A 27,803-nucleotide genomic window follows, 5' to 3' on the forward strand; every position below is an offset into this window, starting at 1 on the left:
TTTAAGATTTCACATGTGAGATCATATAGTATTTGTCTTTCTCTGTCTGATTTATTTTACTTAACATAATGCCCTTAAGGTCCATATATGCTGTCACAAATGACAGGACTTCCTTCCTCTTTTGTGGCTGAATAATATTCCTGTGTGTGTGTGTGTGTGTGTGTGTGTGTGTGTGTGTGTGTGTGTGTGTGTGTATGCAGCTTCTTTATTCATCTTTTGGTGGACACTTAAGTTGTTTGCATGTTCTCGCTATTGTAAATAATGCTGCTATGAAAATGGGGGTGCACATATCTCTTGAACAGAATGTTTTCATTTCCTTTTGATATATTTACAGAAGTGGAATTGCTGGATCCTATGGTAATTCTATTTTTAATTTTTTGAGGAACTTCTGCATTGTTTTCCATAGTAGCTGCACTAATTTACATTCCCACCGACAGTGCACAGTTCCCTTTTCTCCACATCCTCATCAGCATTTGTTATCCCTAAATTTATTCTTTTGATAAATGATATGTGCTTTTTTTTTCCTAACCTATAGATTTAAGATTTATTTTTTTTAAGAAAAAAGTGAATGACCTGATCTGACAAAGGGATTTTGCAAATTCAATGACTTATTTTATACCTTCACATAGGTATACAATAAATTACATTTATTAGCAAAACTAAAATTACATTAAATCACCTCTGGTGTTGAAACCAAGGATGTAAAGTTTCCATTTCCAAATGTCTTTATGTAGTACTAAACATGTGGTTGGTATAAATATATATTGGTTAAATAAGCTAATAATAGGATACACTTCGTTTCATTGATCATAGACCTTAAGAATTTAATATAACAGAAGTCTTTTCTCCCATCTCCTGGGTTTATTCACAGTAAACAGATCCGAGCTATGCTAGGCCAGTTCAGCCAGGCAGAAGCCTTATTAATGAAAGCTGGAGTGCAGCCAGGGACTTTGGATGGAGTTCTTTTGGATCTTGGGTGTTCCTCCATGCAGCTTGATGCTCCTGAAAGAGGTTTTTCCCTTCGGAAGGACGGCCCCTTGGACATGAGAATGGATGGTGGCAGGTGAGTATTGATAAAGCATTTCTCCTCACAACAAGAAATCAATTTTGCAAAAACACCCTGAATTTAATTTCCTTTTAAGACTGCAGAATTCCCATCACACGCCCACACCTAACACTATCCATACATAATAAATCAGTTTTGTTTGCTACTCATTATAGACTTTAGTGTTTCTCTAGATTTGAGATTCTAAAAGAAAAATCATTGCTGTCTTTACACAAAATAGTGAGGAGGATAACTTTCATACTAATTATCTTTTTTATAGATACAATATGGGCTTTTAGACTGCTTACAATATTGATTAATGTGAATCTGAAACAATGGATCCATTTTTATGCAGGCCCAACTATGCCTCTTGTGAGATGTAAAAGGAACTCTATTTAACACATATTCTTTTGAGTCCTGCATGAAATGCAGGATTCTAGGGGTCAGTGATTGTGTGTTTTGTGCTGTCTCTTGTATAGTCACTTTTATTTAACATTCTCCAGGGAAATTACAGTTTATGGTACTGTATCCACATAGTACTATATATAGGACAGCTTTACACCTCCTGTTCATTCCTCACCGCCATGGAAATAATAGTTTGTTCTCCATTATTCCATTATTCAAATAGGTACATTTGAACACAATGAGGCTCACATTCTAGTAAAGTATAGGATAAGTTCTTTTAAATCCAAATTAATTTGTAAAGCTTAGATTAGCACTTGTCTCTATGCCTAACACTGGCTTAGGGACTGAACAGCCTGTTCCTACAAAGCTTAACCATGTTTTTCTCCCTCATTTCATGTCCCACCACCACTGCCAAATTATGTATCATGGCCCCTACCTTTGGGAACCTTATCTTCTAAGAGAAATGTTAGATTTTCTTATATCTGAATAAGCAAACCATTCTGTTACTCTTACTAATCTGCAATTCTAGACCTGCATAAACATTTCTACTGAGACAAACAGGTTTTCCAAAATTTCTTACAGTCTATTCAAAGGACCTATATATAAGAAATTTAATGTCCAATTCAAGCCAGCAAATTCATATTGAGTTGACTTTGATTTCTTTTCCCACAAACTTCTTTGTCCAATGCTAATTATTCACAGATAGCCTTTTCCCCGTGTTCTGATATGACCTAGTAACTTGGATTGTGACCCATACTTGCTGGAACCTTTTGTTCTGAGTCTTATACCTTCTTTTTCCCAAGTTGGCATTCATTGAATGAAGAATGTGATCATAAAAGAAAATAATGAAAATCCTTTAAAAAGCAGTGACTAATAGTAAAGGTCAAATATCTTTTCATGTTTGGAGATTGAGGTTGTTGTGCAGAGGTAATAAAATGTCAAGCAAATTTCTGCTGTTCCTATGTCTTGTTAAGGAGGATGCCTTCTGAAATACAATGAACAAAGCTTCTAGTTAATGGTAGTAAATCCCCATATTGTTAATGTAAAAACTTCTCAGCAAATTGTAGTTGTGAATCAGGGTTCTTGAGGTTTTCCCCTAAGAACCTGAAAATAAAATTTTCCTTAAACATTAAACTCTAAGTCAATACATAATGGATGAGATTTGAGTTTAGCAAATATATCTTAGAAAGCAGGGTGGCTTCCAGGTAGATAGCCCAGACTGTATAACCTAATCAAAGATATTAACAGATCTGAAGAAAGTATATGGCATTCAAAAAAAGGGAGTTCATTCACATGAATTCATAGAAAAGGAGAATCATGGTAAATATGTGCAATGTTTACCCAAGTGGTGTCATGGGGAGAGGGAGGCCACCCCAAAAAGTATGGCCAGTCAGATCCTGGAGGCTGATATATCTGTGGTGAAGGTGGACACAAGAGGCTTTCTTAACCTGTTCCGTTTATCACTAGAATCTTACAGCATAGTTTAGTTAGTTCACAGCTTCAAGTACTTGTAGGTCTAACTGTTGTTAGTTGTATTCTTCCCTGGAAGTTAATAAATAAATTTCCACTTATGTTAATATTTTCCTTCTGTTAATGTAGTCATTTTAAATCTCTGGAGAACCGTTAAAATCTCTTACCTGTTAAGTTGGGAGGTGGGGCAGATTTTGACTTCTTCATTATGAATGCCTACCCTGATGTGTCTGCTAGCAGCCTGTCAGCTTTTCATAGCGTTGCCCCTTTTGTCTTGTGGAACAATGGAAACTTGTACATTGCTATTCAATGTTAGAATGAGAGTAAAATAAAATTATGCCCATTATTCACTGAACTCTATTTGAGCAAAATGCTGTTTTAGTTGTCTCACTTAAAAGTAGAAAGGTATTATAAAGAACTGCTAAGTCCATCTATACTAATCTTAGAGTTGTCCTGGTAGAGCTGGACCTTGTCCCTTGGGTCTGAATTTACCATCATTAATAAGGTTTATCTTGATGCTCACTGGTTTTGGGCAGTTGAATGCACAACTAGGTAAGATCTAGCAGGGATTTTGTCAATGAGGCCAAGAATGATGATGGGAAAATTTAGGAATGGGCAAGATCTAGGGGACATGCACATTCATTGACCTTCTCCGTGTGCCAGACATTCTACTATCTGCTTTACAGCTGCATGCACCCTTAATTCTCCCAACAATCCTATGAGTAAAGCATGGTTACTTTCATTTTACAGGTTAGAAATTGAGGTTTCAGTAAGTTAAAAGTCTTACTCAGTGTGAATAGCAAGTCAGGTATTCTAATCTATGTTGATCTGACTCCTCCTCATTGTTGTTGTTGTTATTATTATTATTAGCAGAACAAAGCCTATTGAGATGGAAACAGGACTACCTTACAGGATGTTCATTGGTCTGGGGGTGTCATGGCAGCTAAAAAAAATGAGGCAGATCTGAAAAGCAATGTTGTGCGCTCTCTCTCTCTCTCTCTCTCTCTCTCTTTCTCTCTCTCTCACACACACAGTGAGAGACAGAGAGAGCGAGAGCGAGAGTGAGAGCGAGAGAGAGAGAGAGAGATCATAACAAAATAGGGGACAAGCCATTCTCCTGGAGGCACTAGATATGTTAACAAGGTTCAGGTTATTATTTTTAAGAAGGGATTTACAGGTGTTTCTTTACAACCCCCCTCTTAGGCCTTAAAGCTCTACCATATCCTTATTACTTAAAGTCCTCACAGTGTGATACTCGCAATCAATCCAACGTATTAATTACAGGAGTAGTAACAATACTGTTAACAAAGCTGTCTTACCAATAAGTAAGTTCTCGGTTCGTTCATCATTTAGAATTCCTTGGCACATTTCCCTAAAGGAAAGTAAACTGCAATGGTCTGACAGAGTGAATGCTGTTTCCTACTATGTGATCTGTTCTGTTTGGCTAGAGGTTTTCCTTTGTCTCCACCACCTAAAATTATTGTCTTAGGCTTAGTACTGTTAAGGCTTTAGTACTGTTTAGTACTAAGTTTAGTACTAAGTACTAAGTTTAGTACTTAGGCTTTAGTACTGTTTCTTGATTACTAAGTTTTACCCCATGGTGACTTTAGTCCTGAGTTTATAAGCCAATATCGTTAAATATTTGAAGTAATATACATTATTGTCATTAAGATTGTTCAGTTTTTTGTGAGGGAAACTGACTGGGAGTACCTTCTTGTATAGACTTTCTAAGTTCAATTTGTGCTCCCATATCAGTACTCGGTTACTTTATAATCTCAGATTTAGTTAAGTTCCTGGGATATAGGCTCATTTAAATATGTCAGTATCTTGTATCTTGTATCTTCTTATAGTGAAAAAAATCAAATGGTAGTTTAAATTTTCAACAAACTAAATCCAAATATTTTCCATTATTTTGGCTTAGGGGAAATCTGCATAAGGAATAATAACTTCGTGAATTAAATGTTAGTAAAATATTTTAATTTCCTGCTGCCTTTGACCTTGATGAATGTCACACACAATCCCCTCTTGCCATTATGATGGGTATTTGAAATGGAAAATCTATTTCATTTGTGTAAGATTTCAGTCTCTGACTTGAAAAACCTCAGATGCTTAGACTGTGTGTGTATGCCTGACTTCAGTACTCTGAAGTCTCACCTCTTGTCAATGAAAACTGACGTCAGCGAACTAATTGGCTCTTCTTGTGCGTAGGTACCCTGACATGCCCACCGCAGCTGATGTTGTGAACGCTTTAGATCAACAGGCACTTGCCTCCATCCTGAGAACATACGGGGAGGAGAAGCATGCCAAGAAAATCGCTTCAGCAATCGTTCAGGCTCGCAGCCTCTACCCCATCTCCAGAACCCAGCAGCTTGCCAGCATCGTTGCAGGTACCCTCATTAATTCTGAACAGTGTCTCAGAGAAAAAAAAAAACAACACTAATATATATGTGTGTGTGTGTGTGTGTGTATACACACACACACACACACACACACATATATACACATATCCTCCAAACTCCCAGAGGGATTCATTTGTACTTAAAATCATTCAGGATAGAATCTTGCCTATCTTTCTCTCTATATCAGCTTTCTTTTTGTTCTGCAAGCTTCCCTCCCCCAGCACCTCTCCCCACACAATTTAAGAAAATATACTATAGTTGCTGATTAGTTGAACAATAGATTGTTTTTTCATGAGAGGTAATTTATCATTGTGCCTACCAAGGTGTAACATGGAATGGTGAGAGCAGAATTTCTTGATCCATCACAGTGGTTGATAAGCATTCTGTATAAGATCTGACATTACCTCTCTTAGTTTCACATTTCTGCATTTTAATATTTTGGGCAAAAGGAGAATTGCATTGCCCAACTGCTAAAATAAAATCTAGTGACTCATACATCTATTCTAAACAACCAGCTAACAAAGGGTATGTGATGTATAGGTTATTCTACTTTGTGAATGCTAACTAAATCAGCCTGAGGGGCTTATTGAAACATTTCATCTTTTCTGCTGTTTGCCACCATAAACCTCTTGAACTTAAGTCTAGCTAGGAGGCGCTTTATTATAGCCTTTCTGTTTGAAGCCAAAGTTGTTTCACAGCTGTGTTCCATGATGAAAGTTTTCCAAGGCAAAAATACAACTCCTGCAGTTATTTAACACAATTCATGTTACATTCTTTGTCTTGTGGGCCATCTGAAACCCTACATCATTTTTATTTACCAAATGTATTAGGATTTCTTTCCCATGGCTCCTATTAAGTTACCTAAGTAGCTAAAGAAGTGGAGAAAAATAAATAATTGTATAACTTGTAAAAAGAACCTGATATTGGTTGCCTCTAATCTTTATATTATCTATAATTTAAGGAATAAAGCTTGATTATGAATTCATTCAGATCAAGATTTAGAGATCATATAGCAATTGTTTTATGACATAACTTAATAAGACTATATTTTACTTAGTTAGAATAATAAAATATAAAGAGTTGACCAAGTCTTTAAATGTTTTAAGCTTTATATATACCTCAAGGCCCTTCCAACTTACCACTGAGATTCCTTTAGGCAACTAAGAGCACAATTCTTGTGGGTTAGATGATCATAAAATATGCCATTGTATTTGTTTCCCAAAAAGAGTTTGTACTAGTAGGCTGCATTAATTCATGCTCTGTCTTGTGTCCCTTTCTTTCCATCCCATACTCACTAAACATTACCACCTTACCTTACTTTTTTGTCATGATTTAACTAGCTATATGTGTTGTTCTCTGTCTCCCATATGGAAATGATGACAGTGAAAAGTCACATTTTTTATTCATAAGAAAATCCAGAATTTTCTGGTGCTGAAAATGAAGACTAGGGCTGAGGGCAGTCAGCCAATCAAAAACCTCATCTGATAACTGAAGAAACTGCGACTCTGAGAGGGTCAATAGTATCCTCGAAGGTATACAGCCTAATTAATGACAGAGTCTGTAGTAATCTAGAATCAGAGGCATAACTGGGTATTTTTGCCTTTAAGATATTAATTTTTTGGTCTCAAGGTCCTAATCTTCGAACTTGGGGTACTAACACTGTGGCATTACAGAGAAATTATATCAAGATGTAGAATAGAAACAATTTAAGTACTTTCAGAAAGATCATGATGTGAAAAACGTATTAGGGCTATGACAAATGATATTGTAAAAGTGAGAATATTCATATATGTGTAGGCTTTAATAAATGCCATTAAAAGATTGAGTTCCCCATAATGAGTCCATTTTTATAGTTCAAATCAGCCCATAATAATACAACTTTATTGATGATGATATAATTCTGTAGAAAAGGAAAAAACATAAAAAAAAAACAGTTTGCATTTTATGCTCATTCATTCACAAAATATTTTGGAAGAGGCTGGTATATACCAGGCATTATACTGAGTACTAATGAAAAATGGGTCAGAGGTAACTAGATTAAAAAATGGTAATAGTAAACAAGGTTTTTCTACTTCTAGTGGAAACCCTCTTATTGTTATAGTCTGAAGTTATGATTGTGTGGGTAATAGAAAGAGTTGGTACATGGAGAGAATTTATAGAACCTATCCATATTTATATATATGGAGATGCTCAGGTCCTAATTGCAGTTCCACAAAGTCCATTCTTACATAAACCATACCCATGGCATACCTTCTACAAGCGCTGATTTTATTTTTATTAAAATGAACTTAGAGTTCAAAGGTACTTACAAAGCAATGTGAGCATATTTTCTAGATTTTCTTAATTTTCTACATTTTCATAATTTTTTAAATCTTTCATAATTACCTCACCTACATCTAATTTGATTGCATTTTTTACATGACTTATCTTTATTAAGACTCTCTAAAGTCTCCAATTTACTTTTCATGGGAACAGCAGATGTCTTTCCTTTTGCATTCATATTTCACCAGTTTATGTAATATTTGATTGAATTATTTAATGGCAATAGTAAGTGCTCTTGGCTTACAGCTCTTTTGGTGGGAGCAGGACTGTATAGGAATATTCGAGAGTAAAATACCATGCTGAGACAGTTTAACAGAGAAAGGGATTAATCTGTCAAGTCCATTAAACAGAAGTCTCTTAAGAGAGCTAATTCATGAAGGAAATATGGGAAGCAATGGAGGGCCCAGGAAGGTTCCTCTATTAGTTTCATTTCCTAGTGCTGTATTAACAAAGTACCACGTATTTGGTGGCTTAAAATAACACAAATTTATTCTTTCATAGTTCTGGAGGCCAGAAGTCCTAAATGAAGGTATCAGCAGGACTCTGGGGGAGAATAGCTACCTCCTTGACGCTACCTTGTGTCTGGCACTTGCCAATAATCCCTGGTGTTCGTTGGCTTGTGTATGCATCACTGAGTCTCTGCCTCTACTCTCACTATCCCCTTACATGTTTTTTGTGTCCAAATTTATCTTTAGTATAAAGACACCAGTCATATTGGATTTAGTGCCTACCCTAATAGAGTATGTCCTCAACTTGATTATATCTGCAAGGACCTTATTTTGAAATAAAGTCACGTTCACAGCTTCCTGGTAAACACAAACTTGGGGGGACACTATTCAAGCTGGTACAGCTCCTAAGCAATATCTTTATTTAACAAACATGTGTTTTGTCAAGCTATAATATGCTGTGACTATATTTGGACATCTTTTCTGGTTCTAATAAATTCACTCTGGGAAATATGCCACAGTTCCTGACACATGGTAAAACCCATATATTGATGGAAATATAAATCATTCCCCTTGCTTTCAAAAAGCTAATAATCCATTAAGGACAAGGAAGACCACCACACTTGTAATCACAATATACTTAGTGGGATTATATAATAATTCAAGTAAGTAAGTTGTAATTTGTAGAACCTAGAGCCTGGTGCATTTCACTAGTACAAATGAGTATACTCCAGTACTCTTCCATATCCTATCAGCACCAGAAGACAGATTCAAGGCTGCAAATTGAGGCAGGAAACTTATAACTACCATGGATTACTTTGTAAATTACGAAATTAGTAATTTATAATTCCAAAAACGACCTGTGGGACTTCACTATTCATACACACTATTCAGAACTGCTAGGCAGAAATTTCGATGTTAATATGTCACACATGTTAGATAGTGTTCCCTCCAAAAATAATTTATAAATAACAAGTCACATTTTGTTAAGCATAGTTTCTATTCTAATGCAGTTATAGCTGAAAAATTGGATTTATGAAATTTAAGACTTGAAAATGGCCTGAGGGACTAATTTAATGTAGAGCCAAATTCTTCATTACCTCTAATAAGTGGTCATCTTGCATTTTAGCCTTTTCATCTCCATCTATCTTACTCCCCCCCTTGTATTTCAGTGAAGAGGAGCACATTTCAGTCTGAAATTGCTAGTTCCATAAATAGAGGCCTTAAGTCTTTAGAAAGGATGAATTCCTTAGAATAAAGTCCAAATTCCTTTACATGGCTTGCAAAGCTTTTCATGGACCGGTTTCTACCTTTTCGTTTTCATCTCTGTTGCTTCTCCATAGTAATCTCCGTTCCAGCCATGCTAGAGTCCTGATGGTCGTGTCTTTCCGGCACACCACAGTCCCTCTACTCCAGGCCTTGGATATTATTAACATTAACACTAGAGTGCCCAACCCCTATCCTCTCCTGTGGTTAATGCCAGCTCATCCTTTTGAGCTTTAGTTAAAAGTGTCACTTCCTCCAGGAAGGTTTTTCTAGCTCTACACAGATTAGTTAGTTGAGGTGTTCTCCCACATGCTCCCCATAGTACTGAATTTCCCTGCCGAAGCACTGACACTGTTCTTATTGCTTTCTATTTAACTTCTCCCCTAGACCTGTACTATCTAGTACACTTGCCAGTAGCCACATGTGTCTTTGGAATTCTTGAAATGTGGCTGCTCCTAATTGAGAGGTCATATATGTAAAATACACACCTTAGTTTGAAAAAAGAATTTAATGTATCTCAAAAATTTATATGTTCATTCTATGTTGAAATGGTAACATTTTAGAAATTATCGAGTTACATACAGTATTAAAATTAACTGTACCTGTTTCTTTTTACTTTTTTAACGTGGCTGTAGAAATTTTTAAATCACATACGTAGATTGCATTATATTTCTATTGGATGGCGCTGCTCCAGATACTAAGCACTGTGAGGGCACTGCTGTGACTCTTTTACTCATCAGGGTGTCCCCAGCACTTATCATAATTTTGGCCCTTGGAAGACATTTGGTAATTGCTTTTTCAAGGTTAATTTATCAAATAAAGAAAATCACATAGATCCAGGAAGGTTCTGCTTGTATACATTTGGTATTCAGTGAAATAACATCAATGTTAGTAAAAAATTGGTGTTCAGTCTTGTAGACCATAAACTGAATCTCTCCCACACCAATATGCACTAATAACATTAACACTAAAGTACTCAGGTAAATTAGACAAACACACTGCCTACCCAGTATTTTAGTTTATTCATCTTTAGGCTGAAATGATATTTTTCTTCCCTTATTCTTTAGAGGTGCTGGTAAGAAAAATAACACTAATAAAATATTTTTATTAATTAAGAATCTTTAATAATGGGAAATGATACATATAATAATCCCTCCAGCTCCCCAGGAAAAAGATTTATGTACTTAATTTTTTAAAAAACATGGCTGTGGTCTAGATTTTGCAGAATTTGTGTATATTTGATTTACAGAGGCTGAAAAAATGGGATTGTTTCTAGACATACCTCTGAATATTGTCTCAAAAGGCTGTCCATATTTTATTCCATATTCCATTGTTCTTTCCATTCTCTGGATACATCAAGGGAAACTTAATTATTAAATTCAGTTTAACAAAGAGAGTTTAGTTCAAGTCCTGGTTCTGCTTGCTTCCTGTGTAGACTCGAACAGTTCTAGGCCTTTTCTTTCTCATCTTGAAATGGAAGTGAATAATATTGATGATTATGACCATTTGTTATTTTGTTCATAATGTAACTATGTTTTGTAATATTGAAATTCACTCAGTTTCCAAGCACATGCCAAAATCAAAGTATGCTTTTCAGATCATTGGAATTTAGATTCAAATTCACAAAATATATAATCAATGCACTGATAATCAAAAAGTGACAGAAGGCATACAATATCAATTTTTGAATGGTAAAACGGAGGGGGTAGGTTTCTTAGATTTGTTTGATTCTTGTTGATTAAATATATAGACTTTATTCCCTGACTGAAACTTCTATGTAACCTTTATTCTGACTCATGAACTGGGTACATGGCCAGATCTTAATGAATGCTTGTTGAACAAATAAATCAATAAAAAGATGTGTACATTCCCAGCCAAGGTAAAATGAAAATTCAGGGAAAAAAGTATAAGTTGTTAGGTGTTACTGAGAATCAATTGTACTCTCCCCTTCACACTGAAGAGGGGGGAGACCTAAGCATCCAAGTACTCAGTATAAATTAAAACAGCTTGAGGAATAGATGAGGCTCCCTAGGACATGGAATCAAAAATTCTCAAGTTCTTTGTCTGATTCTGCTATTTATGTGCTCTATGAACTTGAGTAAATCACTTCTCTTCTCTGATCCTTATTTCCTCATCTGGAAAAGAAGAATAACTAATTCTTGCTATGACCAATAAATGAGATGGTGGTATGTAAGAAAGTTCTCTGTGAATTGTAAAGTGTATATACAACTATAAGCATTTTCTACTTCTCTCTATCCAGACCTGAGAAGATCCAGGGAACAAACAAGTGCACTAGTCAGAACTATGACTGTGATCTTATACCAATGAATACCTGTCCACAGCCAAACCGTGTGATTTGTGATAGGCTAATTGCTTCATTCCAAGCTTTTCTTCCCTTAGGGATTATGTGACTTTTAGAAAAAAGAAGAATCTTTTTTTTTTTTTTTTTTTCTGCACTGGCATATAAGGTATATCTTTCCACAGTAGCATTAATAGCTTATGTCTGTGCTTGTATCTGAAATCATTATATTTTTCCAACAAAGCTTTGTTAATCTGGAGAGAAAGATCCAAAATACAAAATAAATGAAGTGCAGCATTCGTTAAGAAGTAGTCATTGCCATCAAATTTTAGTGCAACTTTTTCCTGATGAAATTAATTAGACCAGTTTGCCATCCTTTTATTGTTTTAATAACTTGCATGTTACTTCCTCCATCTTCCCCCAAAAGCACTCTGTATACTAACATTGGCATGGTTATGAAATAAATGAAGATGTCAGAGAGTTCGATTGTCACTCTCTGGTCGATCTGTCACTCTGTAGTATGGTCAAACCTACAGTCAAATTTGGATGGCTTGCCAGTGAGTTACAGTTGTCATTGTCACCGCCTATGATAAGGCAGTTATTCTGTCATTTAAATCTCTTGAGTTCAATCTGTTATACACTGTGTACATTAGTATGGTAACTTCATGCCAACTAAATTATCAAATGACATTTCATAAGTAAACTTATTTCTTATTTTAATAAGTAATCTTTCCAAGAGACATTCTGTACAAGAAGCCCAACTCAGAAAAAAATGAAATATGGAAAGAAAGAAAGAAAGAAAGAAAGAAAGAAAGAAAGAAAGAAACCTGAAAAATCTTTTTTCCTTCTAAAAACCTGGCCATTCTCAGTTTGAAGTATCACGTGGGGAGCAGGGATTGCCCTAATCCCAAGTAATGGTGGCCCAAGCCTAATTTGATGATGATGATAATGATGATGATGACGATGGTGATGATTATGATGAATGCTAGCTAACACTTATTGAGCAAATATAAGACACTATCCTAAATTATTTTCATGTATTAAATCAATCCTCAATAACCTACAAGGTGGGTACTGTTTTTATCCCCATTTTATATATGAGTAAACTGAAGCACAGAGTCTAGGTAACTTGTCTCTTGTCACATGGAGCTGGAATTAGAAGTAATCTCACTATAGACTCTGTGCTCTTATTTAGGACGCTAGATCCCTTTCTCGTAATTAAGGTACAGTGTGAACTGTTGCTGGAGGATGCTGACAGCTCAGTCTTCCAGGATCTCACATCTCTCATATGGGAGAAAGTCATAAAAGCAGCTCACTCTGTCACCCTGTGATAAGTGCTGTATAGAGTCATGAATGAAAAGGTATGGGAACCCAGAGAAGGGAGAAGTTGATTTTGATGTAGTGAGAGGGTTTAATTTATTGTGGAGAAGGGTTAAGTAGAAGTTACAGAAAGGAGACCTTTGAGTTGAGTCTTTAGGGGGAGAAGTGATAGCTATCTATAGAAAAGTGCATGGCACACAGTAGATACTCAGTAATCGCAGAAGAAAAAAAGGAATGAACAAATAGCAGGTAGGATTTCAAAGGGCTGAAGGGAGTACAAGATAGGCAATTCAGAGTCCAATCCCAAAACCCAGTGGAATTCCAAATCCCCAAAATTCCCCCCATTATCTTGGTATCCACTATCCTAAATGTGACCTTGAGTTGGGTTAGATTTTTAGAACAATAATTCAGCATAGTCAACTCCTCTAAGTCTTAATGATTATGGCTGAATTTCAAACTGCTTTTATGGAACAAGAGAAGAGAAACGCATCCCTTTACTTATTTCTTATCCCATTTCTTATGTTATAATTTGTGTACTTCTACAGGTGAAAATTAAAGTGATCTGCTGGTATTGTATGTTCTGCATATAGTAGTTTTCACATTGGTATTAATTTTGCAAAGATGTATATAAATAGCCTGGCCATCTTGTCATCTTTATTGATTAGAAAAAAAAAAAAAAAGAAGAAGAAGAAGAAGAAAGATTATTTGTTCCTGTAACTAGTTATTCAGAAGTTTTAAGAATTTGGTGCTAGATATTTACAAGAGCTCTCGATTTAAGAATTAAGATAAAGCAGTCTTCTATATTTGTACTACCATCCTGTTTTTGAGATTAACATGATTCAGATCTCATCTACATGGTAGGTACAATTACCTGTCTTCACCCTAAAAGTACTGAGAGGATCAACAGTGTGCAGCACTTTTCCAAAGAGTAGGTTTCAGATATCAGCAGTTATATGTATACATTGGGAACATATTTTGAAGACAAGCATCTGATTTCATTTTCAAAGTTTAAATGTTTAAACCACCCCAAAAGACTGTCAGAGAAAGAGAACCCCAGATGTTAATAGGTTGATAAAGATCAAGGGTTAGATTTCTAGGGCTGGGAAAGGGAATAGTGAATGAGAGTAGGTTTGATGTCCAAGCTTTAATTATAATGAAAAACTAACACAAAAGCTTCGAAGTTATTTTCTGTTATATCTTTTGTTTTGTGAAGTTGAGAAATTATGGAATATCTGGAAAAGATATTCCTCAGAATTTAAAAATAAAAGGAATCCATATTAATTTTTCGTAAGTGTCTGACTTCAGTTCAGGTCATGATTTTGCAGTTTGTGGGTTTGAGCCCCATGTTGGGCTCTGTACAGGCCTGGAGCCTGCTTCAGATTCTGTGTCTCCCTCTCTCTCTGCGCCTCCCTGCTCAAGCTCTGTCTCTGTCTCTCTCTTTCTCAAAAATAAACATTAAAAAAAAGTTTTTCTTAAAGAATATAGTAGTTTTGCATTTTAATTTATTTTACCCATTTATTCTTTATGTGACTATATACTGCCTCACATATTTTTAGTTACTTGGAATCTCATTCCATATTATAAACCAGAGAACGTATATTCTCCCCTTACATTTGCATGTAGTACACAGTAAGCAGTAGGACTTCCTACATTCTCATAATGCATGAGTATTCATTTAATGACTTTCTTATCAGTTGGACTACTAACTGTTTGAGAGCAAGGATTAGATATATCTTTTTCATTGTTACATCTTCAACACCTGATATAGTATTTGGCTTATGATAGGTGTTTAATTAATATTTCTTGAATGAATTCATCAGTGTCCATTTCTTTGTAGTTCTTGTGATGTTTAGAACATGGATGAGATAAGAGACAGCTAATAATAAAATTTCCCAACCAACTAGTTTCTTCAGCAATAGGCACTCTCTATTGTTAGTAGACTCAAACCTACAGTAATAAGAGAAACTGTCATAATCTTCTTGGCATTGTAATATCTTTCCTGTTCTCTAAAGGGTGGATCAGGTTCAATATGTCACACAATACTGGGTCAGTCTTCTATATTTTCAGTTTCCTCATTAGCAAAGCAGGGAATTTGACCTAACATTGAGATGAGACACATTTTATTTATACATCACAAATTTATTTAATCAAGTATTTATTGTGACTCCACTTTGTTGTAGGCACTGATGAAATTGCGTAAGTGATAAATACGAAGTTTTCATCTTCTAAGAATTAACAAAAAAGTGATTTTCCCCTATTTAGATAGTAGTCTTCATAGTTAGTGCTTATTTGCATATAGCATCATGTTTACTTTTTTTTCTCCTTAGCATATACTCCCCACTCCTTTCTGGGATCAGTTTTCTTCTTACCCACGTACATATTTTGATATTTTCACTGAAGATCAGTGAGTGATATATTTTCAAACTTTGTCTAAATATATCTTTATTTTGCCCTCACTTTTGAATGATAATTAGTTGAGTATAAAGTCAACAGGTTTATGAATATTTTCACTCAGTACTTTGAAGGTAATATTTTATCATCTCTTGACATTTATCATAGTTGATGAAAAGTCTGTCATTATTTTATGGTTGGTCTTTTTCTTTCTCTGGCTACCTTTAAAGATTTTCCTGTCATTGTTGTTTAATTGTGATGTACTTGGTTGTGACTTTGTTTTTATTTATCATTAATGAAACAAAACAAACTTCTTTAATATTTCTATTTCTGGAAATATCAGACATTATTTCTTTCCATATTTGTTTCCTTTACTTTCTTGACTCCTGGGCAGCACTTATTCCTCACCACGTCTCTCATATTTCCTCTGTCTTTGTCTCTGTATGTTACAATCTGGGTAAGATCTTTTACTGATTTGCTAAGTCTCTTTTAAAGAGATATTAATCTGCTGTTAACCCACTTGTGGAATTTTTAAATTCACTATTCATCCCTGCAAGTTCTATTTTTAAAAAATACTCTTGTTCTTATTCTTTCATCATAGTCTCTATCAATTATTTTAAATCTTAACATTTTAAATAGTAAATATACACAGTTATTTCATATTTTGTGCTGATTTGTTCTGTTATCTCCAGTTCTTCCTATTTATTTCATCCATTGATTTACCACACACACACACACACACACACACACACACACACTTGTATGCATAAATGTATATAGTATGAGCAGGTCTTCAGAGGGTTTTACATATACACATATCCCCTTTAGAAATCCTGTTTTGTTTGTTGTGATTGAATGCTTGCTTCTTCCTTTTTCCCTTCCCCTTTTCCATCTAGGGTTCACCTGATGAGCAAAATGTATGTTTGGCTATTTAGGTTGTGGAAATCAAAGATACATGTAGGCAGACTTAAGTGATAAACGGTTATTATAAGGTATATGTGATAATAAGAAGGAATTATTATAAGGCTATTCATATTATTAAGAAAGACAGTTATCTGAGCTACACAGATCTCTGAAAGACTGAAAGACAACTCAAAGGTTGTTCAGGATGCTACACAGTTTTGCAACTCAATGATTGTGTTGCAGCCTCAACAGGAAACTTCTTTTCTCGAGTAAATTATTATTATTTTTGTTTGGATCTTCTCTACTACTAACTTTTTTTCCAGGATTACTAGTTTCTGCTTACTCATATCTTTCTTGTTTTTACTGTCTCATGGCTCCTACTTAAGTAATCTTTTACTGTGTGTTTTAGTTTTTGCTTCTTTTGCCAATTGTTTCTGTCTTTCTCCTTCTTTTCTCATCATCTCATCTTTCTTTTTCTTGGCCTGGTATTCAAGTTCCCTAAACTAAAGGACTTAATTTGGACCATAGTTATCCTTAGCATCTCCTTGTTTGGCAGAATTTTACACTAGTTCCATTTAAAATGCCTGCCACTGGAATTACGTGGCACTAGCACGGTGACTAAAGCTTAAGGAACTACTTAGTTCCAGTCAGTCCATAGAGTCCTCCTCAGGACTGCAATTATTCAAATAATGCTGTAAAGAAGGAGTTGTTCTTTAAAGAAGGAGGCCATGACTAGTGGTGAGGTTTTTTCCCCTTTAATTCATCTACCTAGGTAAACAAAATGGACCCTGTAATTTGTGTCTTTTTCAGTAGTCTTTTGTTGAAAGAGTTGCTGTGTAACTGCTGTATAACAGTTCTAATATGCTACCAAAGCATGATAAAATTTATAGTTTTCCCAAATCTCCAGTGGCAATCAAACCACTCTACTGTCCAAGACTAATAGCCTTATTTTGAGATCTTCTCTTCCTTCCCCCCCACCCCCACCAAAATAAGGCTACACTGAGACATCTTCTCTTCTCTCTAGAATGTCACTTTTAGCAGGTCATTTGATAGACAGATATGCCTCTGGCTAGGATCACATTTCCGAGGTCCACTCCCATATTTCCAGTGGTCTACAGGGCATCTCCACCTGAATTTGTTGCCAACACCCCCATCTCAAAATGTGTAATGTGGCAATTTCATAATTTTCTACACCAAAACCATCTTCTCTTCCTGGGTCTGTTGTGCATATGTTAATACCTGGATTCCATTCAGTTGCTGCCAGTTGGCTGACTGACCATGTCAATCTGGCTTCCGACTCACACTACCACTGGTGACTAGTAAGCCTTCTTTTCAGTGTTCTTGGTTCCCAGCTAACTTGATTTCTTATACATTCTATACCTACCTGACCATGACTAGCCCTAGTCCTGACCAGCTTCTCCTTCTCTCTTATTCAGTGCCCAATTCTGTTACTCTTATATCTTCACTTTACTAACACAGGTATCTTTCCTTTTGTATTTCTAACACTTCCCATGGAATAGTGTTCTTGCCTATTTTCTTGGAAATCTTGCAGCACCATTTCTTCTACCCCACCCAAGGTCCAAATTTTTATCACCACTTCCTGGCCAAGTCCAATCTCCACAAGTCTTAATTCCTACTCTACTACTAATTGACTGGTACTTAAGTCACTTTGTCTCTCTGGTCCCAATTTTATTTTCTCATAAAGGGAAGGTATATTAAACCCCCCAGTCTCTAATGTCTTATGAAACTACATCAGGCATTTTCCTAGTCTCTGGTATGGAAACTTCAAAGATAGCTTTGCATCATTTTCTGACACACACACCCCCACACACATTTTTCCATTGATCATTTATTAAATTCTGCTCTGATTGTGGCTTTTGGTTAAGTTCTCTTTTCCATACCTACCACCACTACTGTTATTTCTTGTGTAGACTATTACAAGAGCCTCCTTAGAGGTTTACCTGCTTTCACTCTCTCCCCTTAAATCCATTTGTTACAAGTGTCTGCCCAGCCCACACTCTCTTCCTTTAGAATTGCCCAGACTCCTACCAGTTCCTGATACCTGATTAAGAAACAGTGCACCTAGGCAGCCATGTTGATACCAGGTCACCCAAAAAGCAACTGATTAGGTCATATAAATTAGATACTTTTCTCAAAATGTGAGCCACCAAACCCAGAAACTATAATTATAAGGTACTGGGAGTGTAGAATTGAGACTAGATTTGACTCTCTGTCAGTCCAGAGCAAGGTGAAAATCACAGTTAAGAGAACTGGGAACCATGAGCAGAGTGAAGGAAATAAGTTTGCAGAAAGAACAGACATCCAGTAAATGGAAGAGATGTTCACACATGCACACACACACAAATGCACACACAAACACAAGTGTGGAAAGAATGCTTGTTGGATAGGTTTCCAATTCCCATAAAGTCTAATGGTATTTCCTATAGTTGGCTTTTTGTGATCCCTACATATCCTTTATTATTTTGTTATCTTAATTGGAGTGGGTTTTGCTCTATTCATTAACATCCAACCAATCCCCTAAGGCATTACAGTTTTACTAATCATTGAATTTACTTGTTCAAAAACTTTCATTAGCTCTTCATTGCTGCTGCATTTTATCCCATAAGTTTGCCATATTTGGGTCCATTCTCTGGCCTGAGCCATAGTTTTCATGCTTCTCTCTCATCATCCTCCTATATTCTTACCTAATTGTTCTGTCCTTTTTAACCAAACATGACTTGTACTTTCCTTGCTTATATCTTTGATCATGCTATATCCTCTACCTGGAAAAACAACAACAAATAAACAAAACAACAAAATTCTCCTTCTATCTCTACTGGTTGAAAACATTTCCACTGGTTGAAAACATCTACACTCTTAAGACCCAGCATAAATGCCATTTTTTCATGATTGCATCTCTGATCTCCTGAGTTGGATAGAGTCTTTGATTTAAACTATCATAGCATTTTGTCTATCTTTTATTTTCCTTGTGGCAGTGTGGTATAGCAGGAAGAATATAGGCTTTCAAGTAAGACAGAACTGCATTCATATCCTGGTTTTGCTACTTAAGGGATGTGTGATTTTTGACAAGTTATTTAATCTTTTTGTGCCTCAGTGTGTGTGGGCGGGGGGGGGGGGGGGATTGGGGACGGCAGGCAATAAGCAAATAATCCCTCAAAGAGAGAATTATAAATTGTATAAATGTTAAGAAAAAAAAAGTCATGAGAAAGTATAGTAAGGAGACATAGAAGGTTAGGGGTTTTATGGAGGCCTTTAAGCAAAGGCTTAAAGAATAAGTAGCCAAGGGACAAGTCTGGGAGTAGAGTTTTCAATACAAAGAAACTAAACATAAATCAAAGTACTGGGGCCCTTCTGTATCCTATTTCATCACTAATATTTTCTCTTCTCTTAAATGTAACTTCACTCTCAATTTTTTACTATTTCATGTTTATTTTTTATTATTTCAACCGATCCCCTAAGACATTACAGTTTACTAATCATTTAATTTACTTGTTCAAAAACTTCCATTGGCTCTTCATTCCTGATGTATTTATTCTCAAGCTTAATTCTCATTCCTCTATTTATGTTATGTGACATTTTGTAGCATAATCTTGATAATTGTTAGCATCAATTTTGTGTATCTGTTAAGCTGTGTCACTCTGGTACTTGACCAACCTTTTCTTCTAAAACATTGAAATATGAATAAACCAGGACAAGCACTGCTGTTTTAATTCTAACATCTCTTGATTATTTCCTTTTGATGACTTCCCTTTTTCTACTTTCTTTGTTTTTCAGTAATATATATATATATATATATATATATATATATATACACACACACACACATACATATATATGTGTGTGTATATATATATATATATATATCCATCCATATCTATCTACATATCTCTCTCTCTCTCTCTCTCTCTCTCTCTCTCTCTCTATATATATATATATATATATATATATATATCCCATCCTTGTTATATGTTCATAAGAAGAAGTTTAAACTCTAATGGGTAATGGAGTATTAGACATCTAAACAAATAATTCTAAAATGAAGCAGAATATTTTGCCACTCTCTGTCTTTTAACTACCTTCCCCTTCTCCACTGATGTTTATGATGACATAATCTCCCTTTTATCTCCCTCCTACCTCTCTGATTGTATTTTTTAGTACTAATTTCTCTTCCTCTGCTTGTGCCTTTAATGTTGATATTTACTGGGGTTTCAGTCCTTGGGTCTTTTCTCACAATACATATGATGCTGGACATCTACATCCATTTCCACAGATCTGACATCATCTGTATTCCCATCTGCAGCTGAAATCTTTCTTCTGAATTTTAGACCAATATTTGCCCAACTTTCTGAACATATCAGTCAACGTATCCTACAAGCATATAAAGTTCAGTGTTCCAAATCTTACCTTGCTGAGTGCCACTGACCCTTCCTCTTTGTCTATTTCCAATGCACCTAACTACATTTACCCAGTTTCCAATGCACCTAACTACATTTACCCAAAAGCCCAAATTAAAACCTGCAAATCAACCTTGAGTTGAAGTATAAAGGTTTATCACTAGAACTTTTCAGTTCTGCCTCCTAAATGTCTCTTAAATCCTTCTGTTTTCCCCAACCCCAGGTTTCCACTGTCATTGTTTTATTGTAAACGTTTATCATCTTTGCCAAAATTACTACCTTAATCTTTTAACTGGACTCTATCTTCTGTCTCTCCCAACCTCCTCAAACTCTACCAGAGTCATATTTATAAAATATACTTACAGAGTTATGTTTATAAATAGAAGCCTCATAATATCACACCTCTCCATAAAATTCTTAATAGGTTCCTATCATCTGTAAGACAAAATTTAAACACCTTCACATGAAAAACAAGGTCCTTCATGATCTGGCTTCTGCCTGTCTTTTTAACCTAATTTCTTCACTGCCACTCCCCACCACAGCCCTCCATATCTACACCAAACTGCTCACCATTTAGGCTCCCAGAACTCACTTTCTGCTTTCTCACTTCCATCCTTTTGTGTATGATCTTCCTCTGCAGGATATGTCCTTCTTCATGTTTTCTCTTGCCCCTACCTACTCTACAAAATCTCTACTTCTTTTAAGACTAGGCTTATATATCATTACTTTGGATCCTTCCTGCACTTTCCTTTTTACCCTCCTCCTGAAGTTGCTTACTTTTTCAATATATTTATATATCTCCCGTTTATCTGCTGTTTATATATCTGATGAACATTTGCTCCATTATACTTTGTCTCCCTTATATACTTTGTGAGCTCAAAGATAGAGTGACTACATCTCATTTTCCTGAATAGCCTCAGCACCCATCTGTTAGAGAATATGTTGAAGAAGTTAACAAACTGGATTAACGAAAGCAAGAACTATTGAGTCAGGTAGATTTGAGCCGGCTGTGTCATTTCCTATCTTTGTAAATTTGGGCATTTATTACCTTCTCTGATTCTGTTGTTTCATCTGCAAAATATGGGTGATGGTAACTACCTTACAAGATTCTTGGATTACTAAATCAGACAATGTATTTAAAAAAATGTTTTTACATTTATTTATTTTTGACAAGCAGAGTGAGACAAAGAGTGAGCGGGGGAGGGGCAGAGAGAGAAGGAGACACAGAATCTGAAGCAGCCTCCAGGCTCTGAGCAAGCGGTCAACACAGAGCCTGATGCGGGGCTCGAACTCACAAACTGTGAGATCATGACCTGAGCCGAAGTCAGACGCTCAACGGACTGAGCCACCCAGGTGCCCCAACGATGTATTTTAAATGCCCAAAAGAGATCCACCTCTAGTAGATAATCTATTTATTTTTCAACTTTTGTTGCATGGGCACATAAAAAATGAATGAGTGAGTGAGTGGATAATTGAATGAGTGAATGCACTTGAGTGAATAGAGCAAATACTATTAAAAAAATTTTTATAACGAATTCACCAGGAAAGGAAAGACTTTCTATACAAGCAACAACTGTCTTACTCTTTAAAGGAATGGTTAAGATGTCAACATGCAGCAGTGTTGCAGTCAAGGCACTGGGAACCTAAACCTTGAGAAGCAGTGTGCGAAAAGCCTAAGACTGGGGAAAGCACCCCTTTTTTGTTGAAAACATTATTCTCTGCTGTCACTTTACCCTTCTACCTAGTTTTTCTTCCTCACGTTAAAGAACTCTAAGGATGGGCTGGCTGCCAATTCATTCAAGGTACATCAGCATCTCATTAGCCAGGTGACAAGTTAGACCTCACACAAAAAGGTCTATGGATTTTGAAAAGGGAAAGTGGATTGTTATTAATAGTAACATAAATTATTATTGAATGGAGATTTCTGTTGCCTAATTATTATTATTCAATGAGCTGTTTTAGACACAGCATACATTGCAACGATGTTGAAAGCACTACATTTCCTTCCTTAAAAAAACAAACAAACAAAAAATATTAACATTTATGTAAAATCTACTAGAAGGCCTTAATTTAGAGTCTTGTGTGCTTCAGATATTTGTCTCAAAAGTTGAAGCTGAGAAAGGTAATCTAACAGGTAGAATTTATAAGCTGTTGATTTATCTCTGTACTCTTTAGATGGAAATGGACTTTGATGACAGACTCAAATCATCAAGCCAACATGCTGTATTGCTATATTGCTTACCCATTTTTCCTTATTAGTCTTTTTTAAATGTCTCATCACCCTTGCATTATTTATGGGTTTATGTCACTGCATTCTATTGTGTTACTGAGTAATTGAAAAAGAAATTAACTTTGGAATTATACAAAAACCAGGATTCAGATTTCAGCCCTGCTGTTTACTAGCTGTGTGAACTTAGACAAGTTATATAACCACTCTAATCCTGTCTAAAATGGGGATAATGGTTCCTAATTTATAAGATGGCCATGATGATTAGAAATTAGAATGTAAAACTACCTACCCTAATGGTAGACATATGATAGCTACTTGGTAAAGCTAGTCAGTAAAAAGAATTTACCTTATCTAGTTGTTGACAGAATCTACTTTATAAATATATGTAAAAATATGTAAAATCCATGATTTTCTGTATTATATAAGCATTTTCATTTGTTGGTCATATATACAACATTGTTAAGAAATTCAAGTGAAAACTTTTAGAAGCTTGTAACACCACTCTACCACCATAACATGATTATAATTTTACATATTTTCTTTACCTCTTTACCTTTATTTATTCTCACATCATTTAGTTGAAATGATTGAATTTATATAATTTTGAAATTTATTCACTTGGTATCTTATCATGCTACCTTTGATGCCACTATACTGTGTATCAGTAAGAAATATTAGAATTTATTTAATCACATCCTTATTATTAAATATTTGGCATACATCTTAGTGAGGGTTATTATTAAAAACCGTGATAGTTTTTTGTGCATATTTAAGAGATTTTTAGAGAGGAGAGGTGTACTTTCTTTCTAGTCTAAATTCCCTAATGAGGTTAATGACATACATGACTTTTGCCTTTGAAACATTATTTTTCAAAATGGATACACATCCAAAACCAAAATACTTTACTGGACATTATTCAAAGCACTGCTCCTAGACCAAGGTAGTAGAATAGAACAGGCAGAAAAATAAAAGATGGAAGAGTGCAGTTCAGTAGTGAATTTAGATGTGGTAGAAAAAAGTTACTTATAACCTGTGATTTAATTAAAATCCATATGCTATTGGCCCTTGGAGATATTAATCATCTATTCTTCAATTCATTCTGATAGTCAGTTAGTCTTTCAACAAGTGTGTTATGAGAAAAATTATGATAATGCAAACTCCCTACTTTCTGAGAGTAACACGCAGTCCCTGCCTTCTGCAAGCTTACGCTTCAGTGGAAGTGATAAACATTTTTTAAAGATCATTGTAAACATCTGATCAGTGTTCCACTGCAGGTTAAGTATGCTACAGGAGGGCAGGCAACTTACCTTGGATCCCAAGGATCAGGTCTGAGTATGTGCTCATCTCACAAAAAAGCACAGTTACATACCTTTTCTTGTTACTATCTCCCAGTGCTGGGAAGTGCAAATGTCCCAGCTCAGAGGGCAGTACTGCACTGCCCTGTTCAAATAAAGTAATGGTTCAAATAAAGTATCTTATTATGGATCTTAAATATGCTAGAACCTTCTTCTGCTTTGTGTTTACAGTATTTGGCAAATAGGCCTCAATTCCTTCTTAAAGATTCAATAATTAAATTTAATATTGACCACCTAAATAAGTAAAAGGAGTCATGATTCACTTTGAGATATGCCATCTACCCTCAACATTTTAAGACTTAGATACTATAGAATTATAGTACTATACTACATTATAGTATATAATATTATATAGTGTTATATGTTTTATTTAAAAATTATATATGAAAAATATCAGTCCTTTTCTTTAATTCTAAGCCATATTTTTTATTTCAGCTCAGCAGGTAATGTTCCTCTTTATCTTTTTTGCTCAAGCCTATAACTTGATTTTTCCCCTATTGTATGAGGATTTGTAAGCCTCAACCACCCGTAGTGAGATCATGTTGTCATCAGACTTAACCTGTAGGAGTTGGGGATTAGATGAGACGATGAAGAAGTTTAAAAAGAACCTCACTGAGTAAAGCCAATTTTATCCAGAACCATTCAAGTTCACAGATTTTAATTAACAGTTTGAAATTTGTAATATTACTTGAATTTCAAATGGGTGAGAATTTAACACTGTATTATAGGAGTCCAGGCAAAAGGACACGAGTTGCGTCACAGAGACTTATTAAATGTGATGGAAATTCAACAGACGAATGCCGGCAAACAGGTGCAAGAGCTGAATTAATTTTTAAACCCTACCACTCAGGGGGAATTGCAATGCATCACGTTGACAGCCACAGCACGTTGCTAATTTCATTCACAAGCTTAAAAATCTCAATACATTTGAACATGTGAATGTATTAAATTTTAAAAAGTGTAAGTAGCATAAGGGTATCCCAGAACTAAAAATGATAATTTCTCTCTGGGACTTCAAGTCATTTATCTAGCCAGAAGCATGGTGTTTTTTATGAATGAAATCTATCTTACAGCTTCCCCATACAAATTGTGTTCTATTATTATATGTAGTGCAGACTGTTACTAAGCAAGGTTTTCTCTTACTTTTAATATGAAATCCCTTGTTAGTCAGCAGAAAACTGAGTATTCACTGATGCAGTTTCCAGCTTCTGCTGTCATGCATGAAGGGGGTTCTCAATCCGTGCCTCTGATGATGCTAAGTGGTGGTACTCCTGGAGTTAAAAATGCAAAACCAAACTACGTGAAGGCAGAGGCTTTTTTGGTGGTGTCACTAAAGGCGGTAAATTGTAAGCTGACAACTCAGCCAACTCTTTTTACCAGGAATTTACCTACTTTGGGGTCCCTGATGCATTTCAGAATTCAGTAGAAACCCTGGATTATCTCCACATAAAACTGTACATACACACACAATCTTACAAAGATTTCAGCGCTTTCAGGAATGTCCACATTTAGAATACCATTTATGGTGCATCTTGATCTTCGGGACTGGAGGAGTGTCTCTTATTTAGTGGATTTTATCCCTTCACCACTTACTGTGCACCAGGCCTTAGCCCTGGGACTGAGACCTGGGACTGAGGATATAAATGAAGATAGTACAAGATCTTTGGACCTTTTACAGGCTAGTAGATGTTAATAGACCAATAATGTAGAATGGCAATAGTTTGTTGAAATATGTATAAAAAGGTCATTGCAAAAGCTTCCTGGAGAAGATGCCACCTTAGCATTAGGGATGAGTAGACATAAACTGTAAGAAGAAGGAGAAGGGCATTCTAGACAGAACAAGAGCAAGGATCACTGCCCTGTCATTGCTGAAACTGTATTTACAAGAAATGCATAATATAAAATGTATAGAAAATCTTTCATTCTTCTCTTTCAATATTTCTCAAGAAGCTTTAAAGAAAAAGTTTTAGAGCTGGGTTTAATTTCCCAAGACTTTAGCCACCAGAACCCTTTATTTCTAATTTTACACAAGCTTGTCCCCTCATTTTGCTTAGCAAGAGAATATTAAGCACTAATTTTTGGAGCATAAAAACAACTATAAAGGGCTCCTTTCCTAGCAAGTGAGTCAGGAAAGGCCCCAGTGTGTACTGCATTGGATTAGTCTAGATTCTTAATCAAAAACATGTAATCAGTACCTGCCCAAAAGTCTTTTGATAATGACAGGAGTTTCTTTTTTAAACCCACTATCAAGAAAGCTGATGAAGAAGAGAGGCAAATGTACAGTCTAATAACCTGAGCTAACAATATGTTATTTTCAATAGAACGAAAAGGACAAAAGCCAAAGGTATTCATTACCGTTCCCAGGGTAAGAGACCAGGGCACTCGCTGCCTTCACCAGATGTGCCGTCTTGAGGCCTAACAATGCACATCTCCCCAAGGGAAAAGTGTAGAGAAAGCCAAACTCTTGCAACTTGATGCAAAGTGATTTGGGTTCCATTACAACATCTCTCAGTAAAAGGCTATTCAGGCTTAAAGATTCCACACTCATTTTCTCCCCGAAATAAAACACTAGACATGGAATCAGAGCTTCTGCAAATCACTCTAAGCCATGTGATTTCATCTTAACTTCCTTAAATTCTAATCAGGAAAAAGGAGATGAGGTGGTTTGGTGAATGTACTATCTTAAAATTGTTGCCTTGTTTTGAGCACACGTAAAGACAAGAAAACTCAAGAACATCCACAAGAAACTGAAAAATTAACATAACAAACCTATATAATGAAATGATTTTTTTTTTTTTTTAACAAAACAAAACTGGCCTTCCCAGAGTGTGTTTATCAGATGGAGTAGTCAGAAATGTTAGACCTCTCTTCGGGAGGAGTTGACTTCATTTGGTCTCATAGGAAGAACAGGTGTAGGGATAGGCTTCATGTTAAAAAGACCCAGATTTCCATTTGAGCTCTGTGAACTTGGGAAGAGGCCTTTAACCCTCAGTATTTCACCTTTAAATGGAAATACGAATATCTGCCTTTCCCTTAGAATTATTATAGGGATTTAATGACATAATTAAGATATGTGAGAGGGCGCCTGGGTGGCTCAGTGTCCAGCTCTTAACTTTGGCTCAGGTAATGATCTCACGGGTTCGTGAGTTTGAGTCCCGAGCCAGTCCCTGCACTGGCAGCATGGAGCCTGCTTGGGATTCTCTCTCTCCCTCCCTCTCTCTCTGCCCCTCCCCCATTGGCACTGTCTCTGTCCCTCTCAAATAGTAAATAAATAAACTTAAAAAAAAAAAAAAACTAGGGGCACCTGGGTGGCTCAGTTGGTTAAGCATCTGACTTCACCTCAGGTCATGATCTCACAGTTCATGGGTTCAGACCCCACATAGGGCTCTGTGCTGACAGCTCAGAGCCTGGAGCCTGCTTCAGATTCTGTGTCTCCCTCTCTCTCTGCCCCACCCCCACTTATGCTCTGTTTCTCTGTGTCTCAAAAAATGAATAAACATTAAAAATTTTTAATGTAGTATATGATCAAAGTGGTAC

The 27,803-nt window shown here is 35.8% G+C and overlaps 1 protein-coding gene across 19 annotated transcripts in view; it reads left to right on the forward strand.

Moving 5' to 3' along the window:
* The window catches only part of METTL15 (methyltransferase like 15), a 289,458-nt gene that overhangs the window by 150,470 nt on the left and 111,185 nt on the right, over positions 1-27,803 (forward strand). For all 19 annotated transcript variants that reach the window (XM_023239666.2, XM_045039075.1, XM_023239664.2 and 16 more), the window contains 2 exons: positions 872-1,063; positions 5,129-5,307. In XM_023239666.2, coding sequence (XP_023095434.1) covers positions 872-1,063; positions 5,129-5,307 — 371 coding nt within the window. The remainder of the gene's footprint in view (positions 1-871; positions 1,064-5,128; positions 5,308-27,803) is intronic.

This window comes from Felis catus, chromosome D1, assembly GCF_018350175.1.
Source record: "Felis catus isolate Fca126 chromosome D1, F.catus_Fca126_mat1.0, whole genome shotgun sequence".
NCBI classification, from domain to species: domain Eukaryota; kingdom Metazoa; phylum Chordata; class Mammalia; order Carnivora; family Felidae; genus Felis; species Felis catus.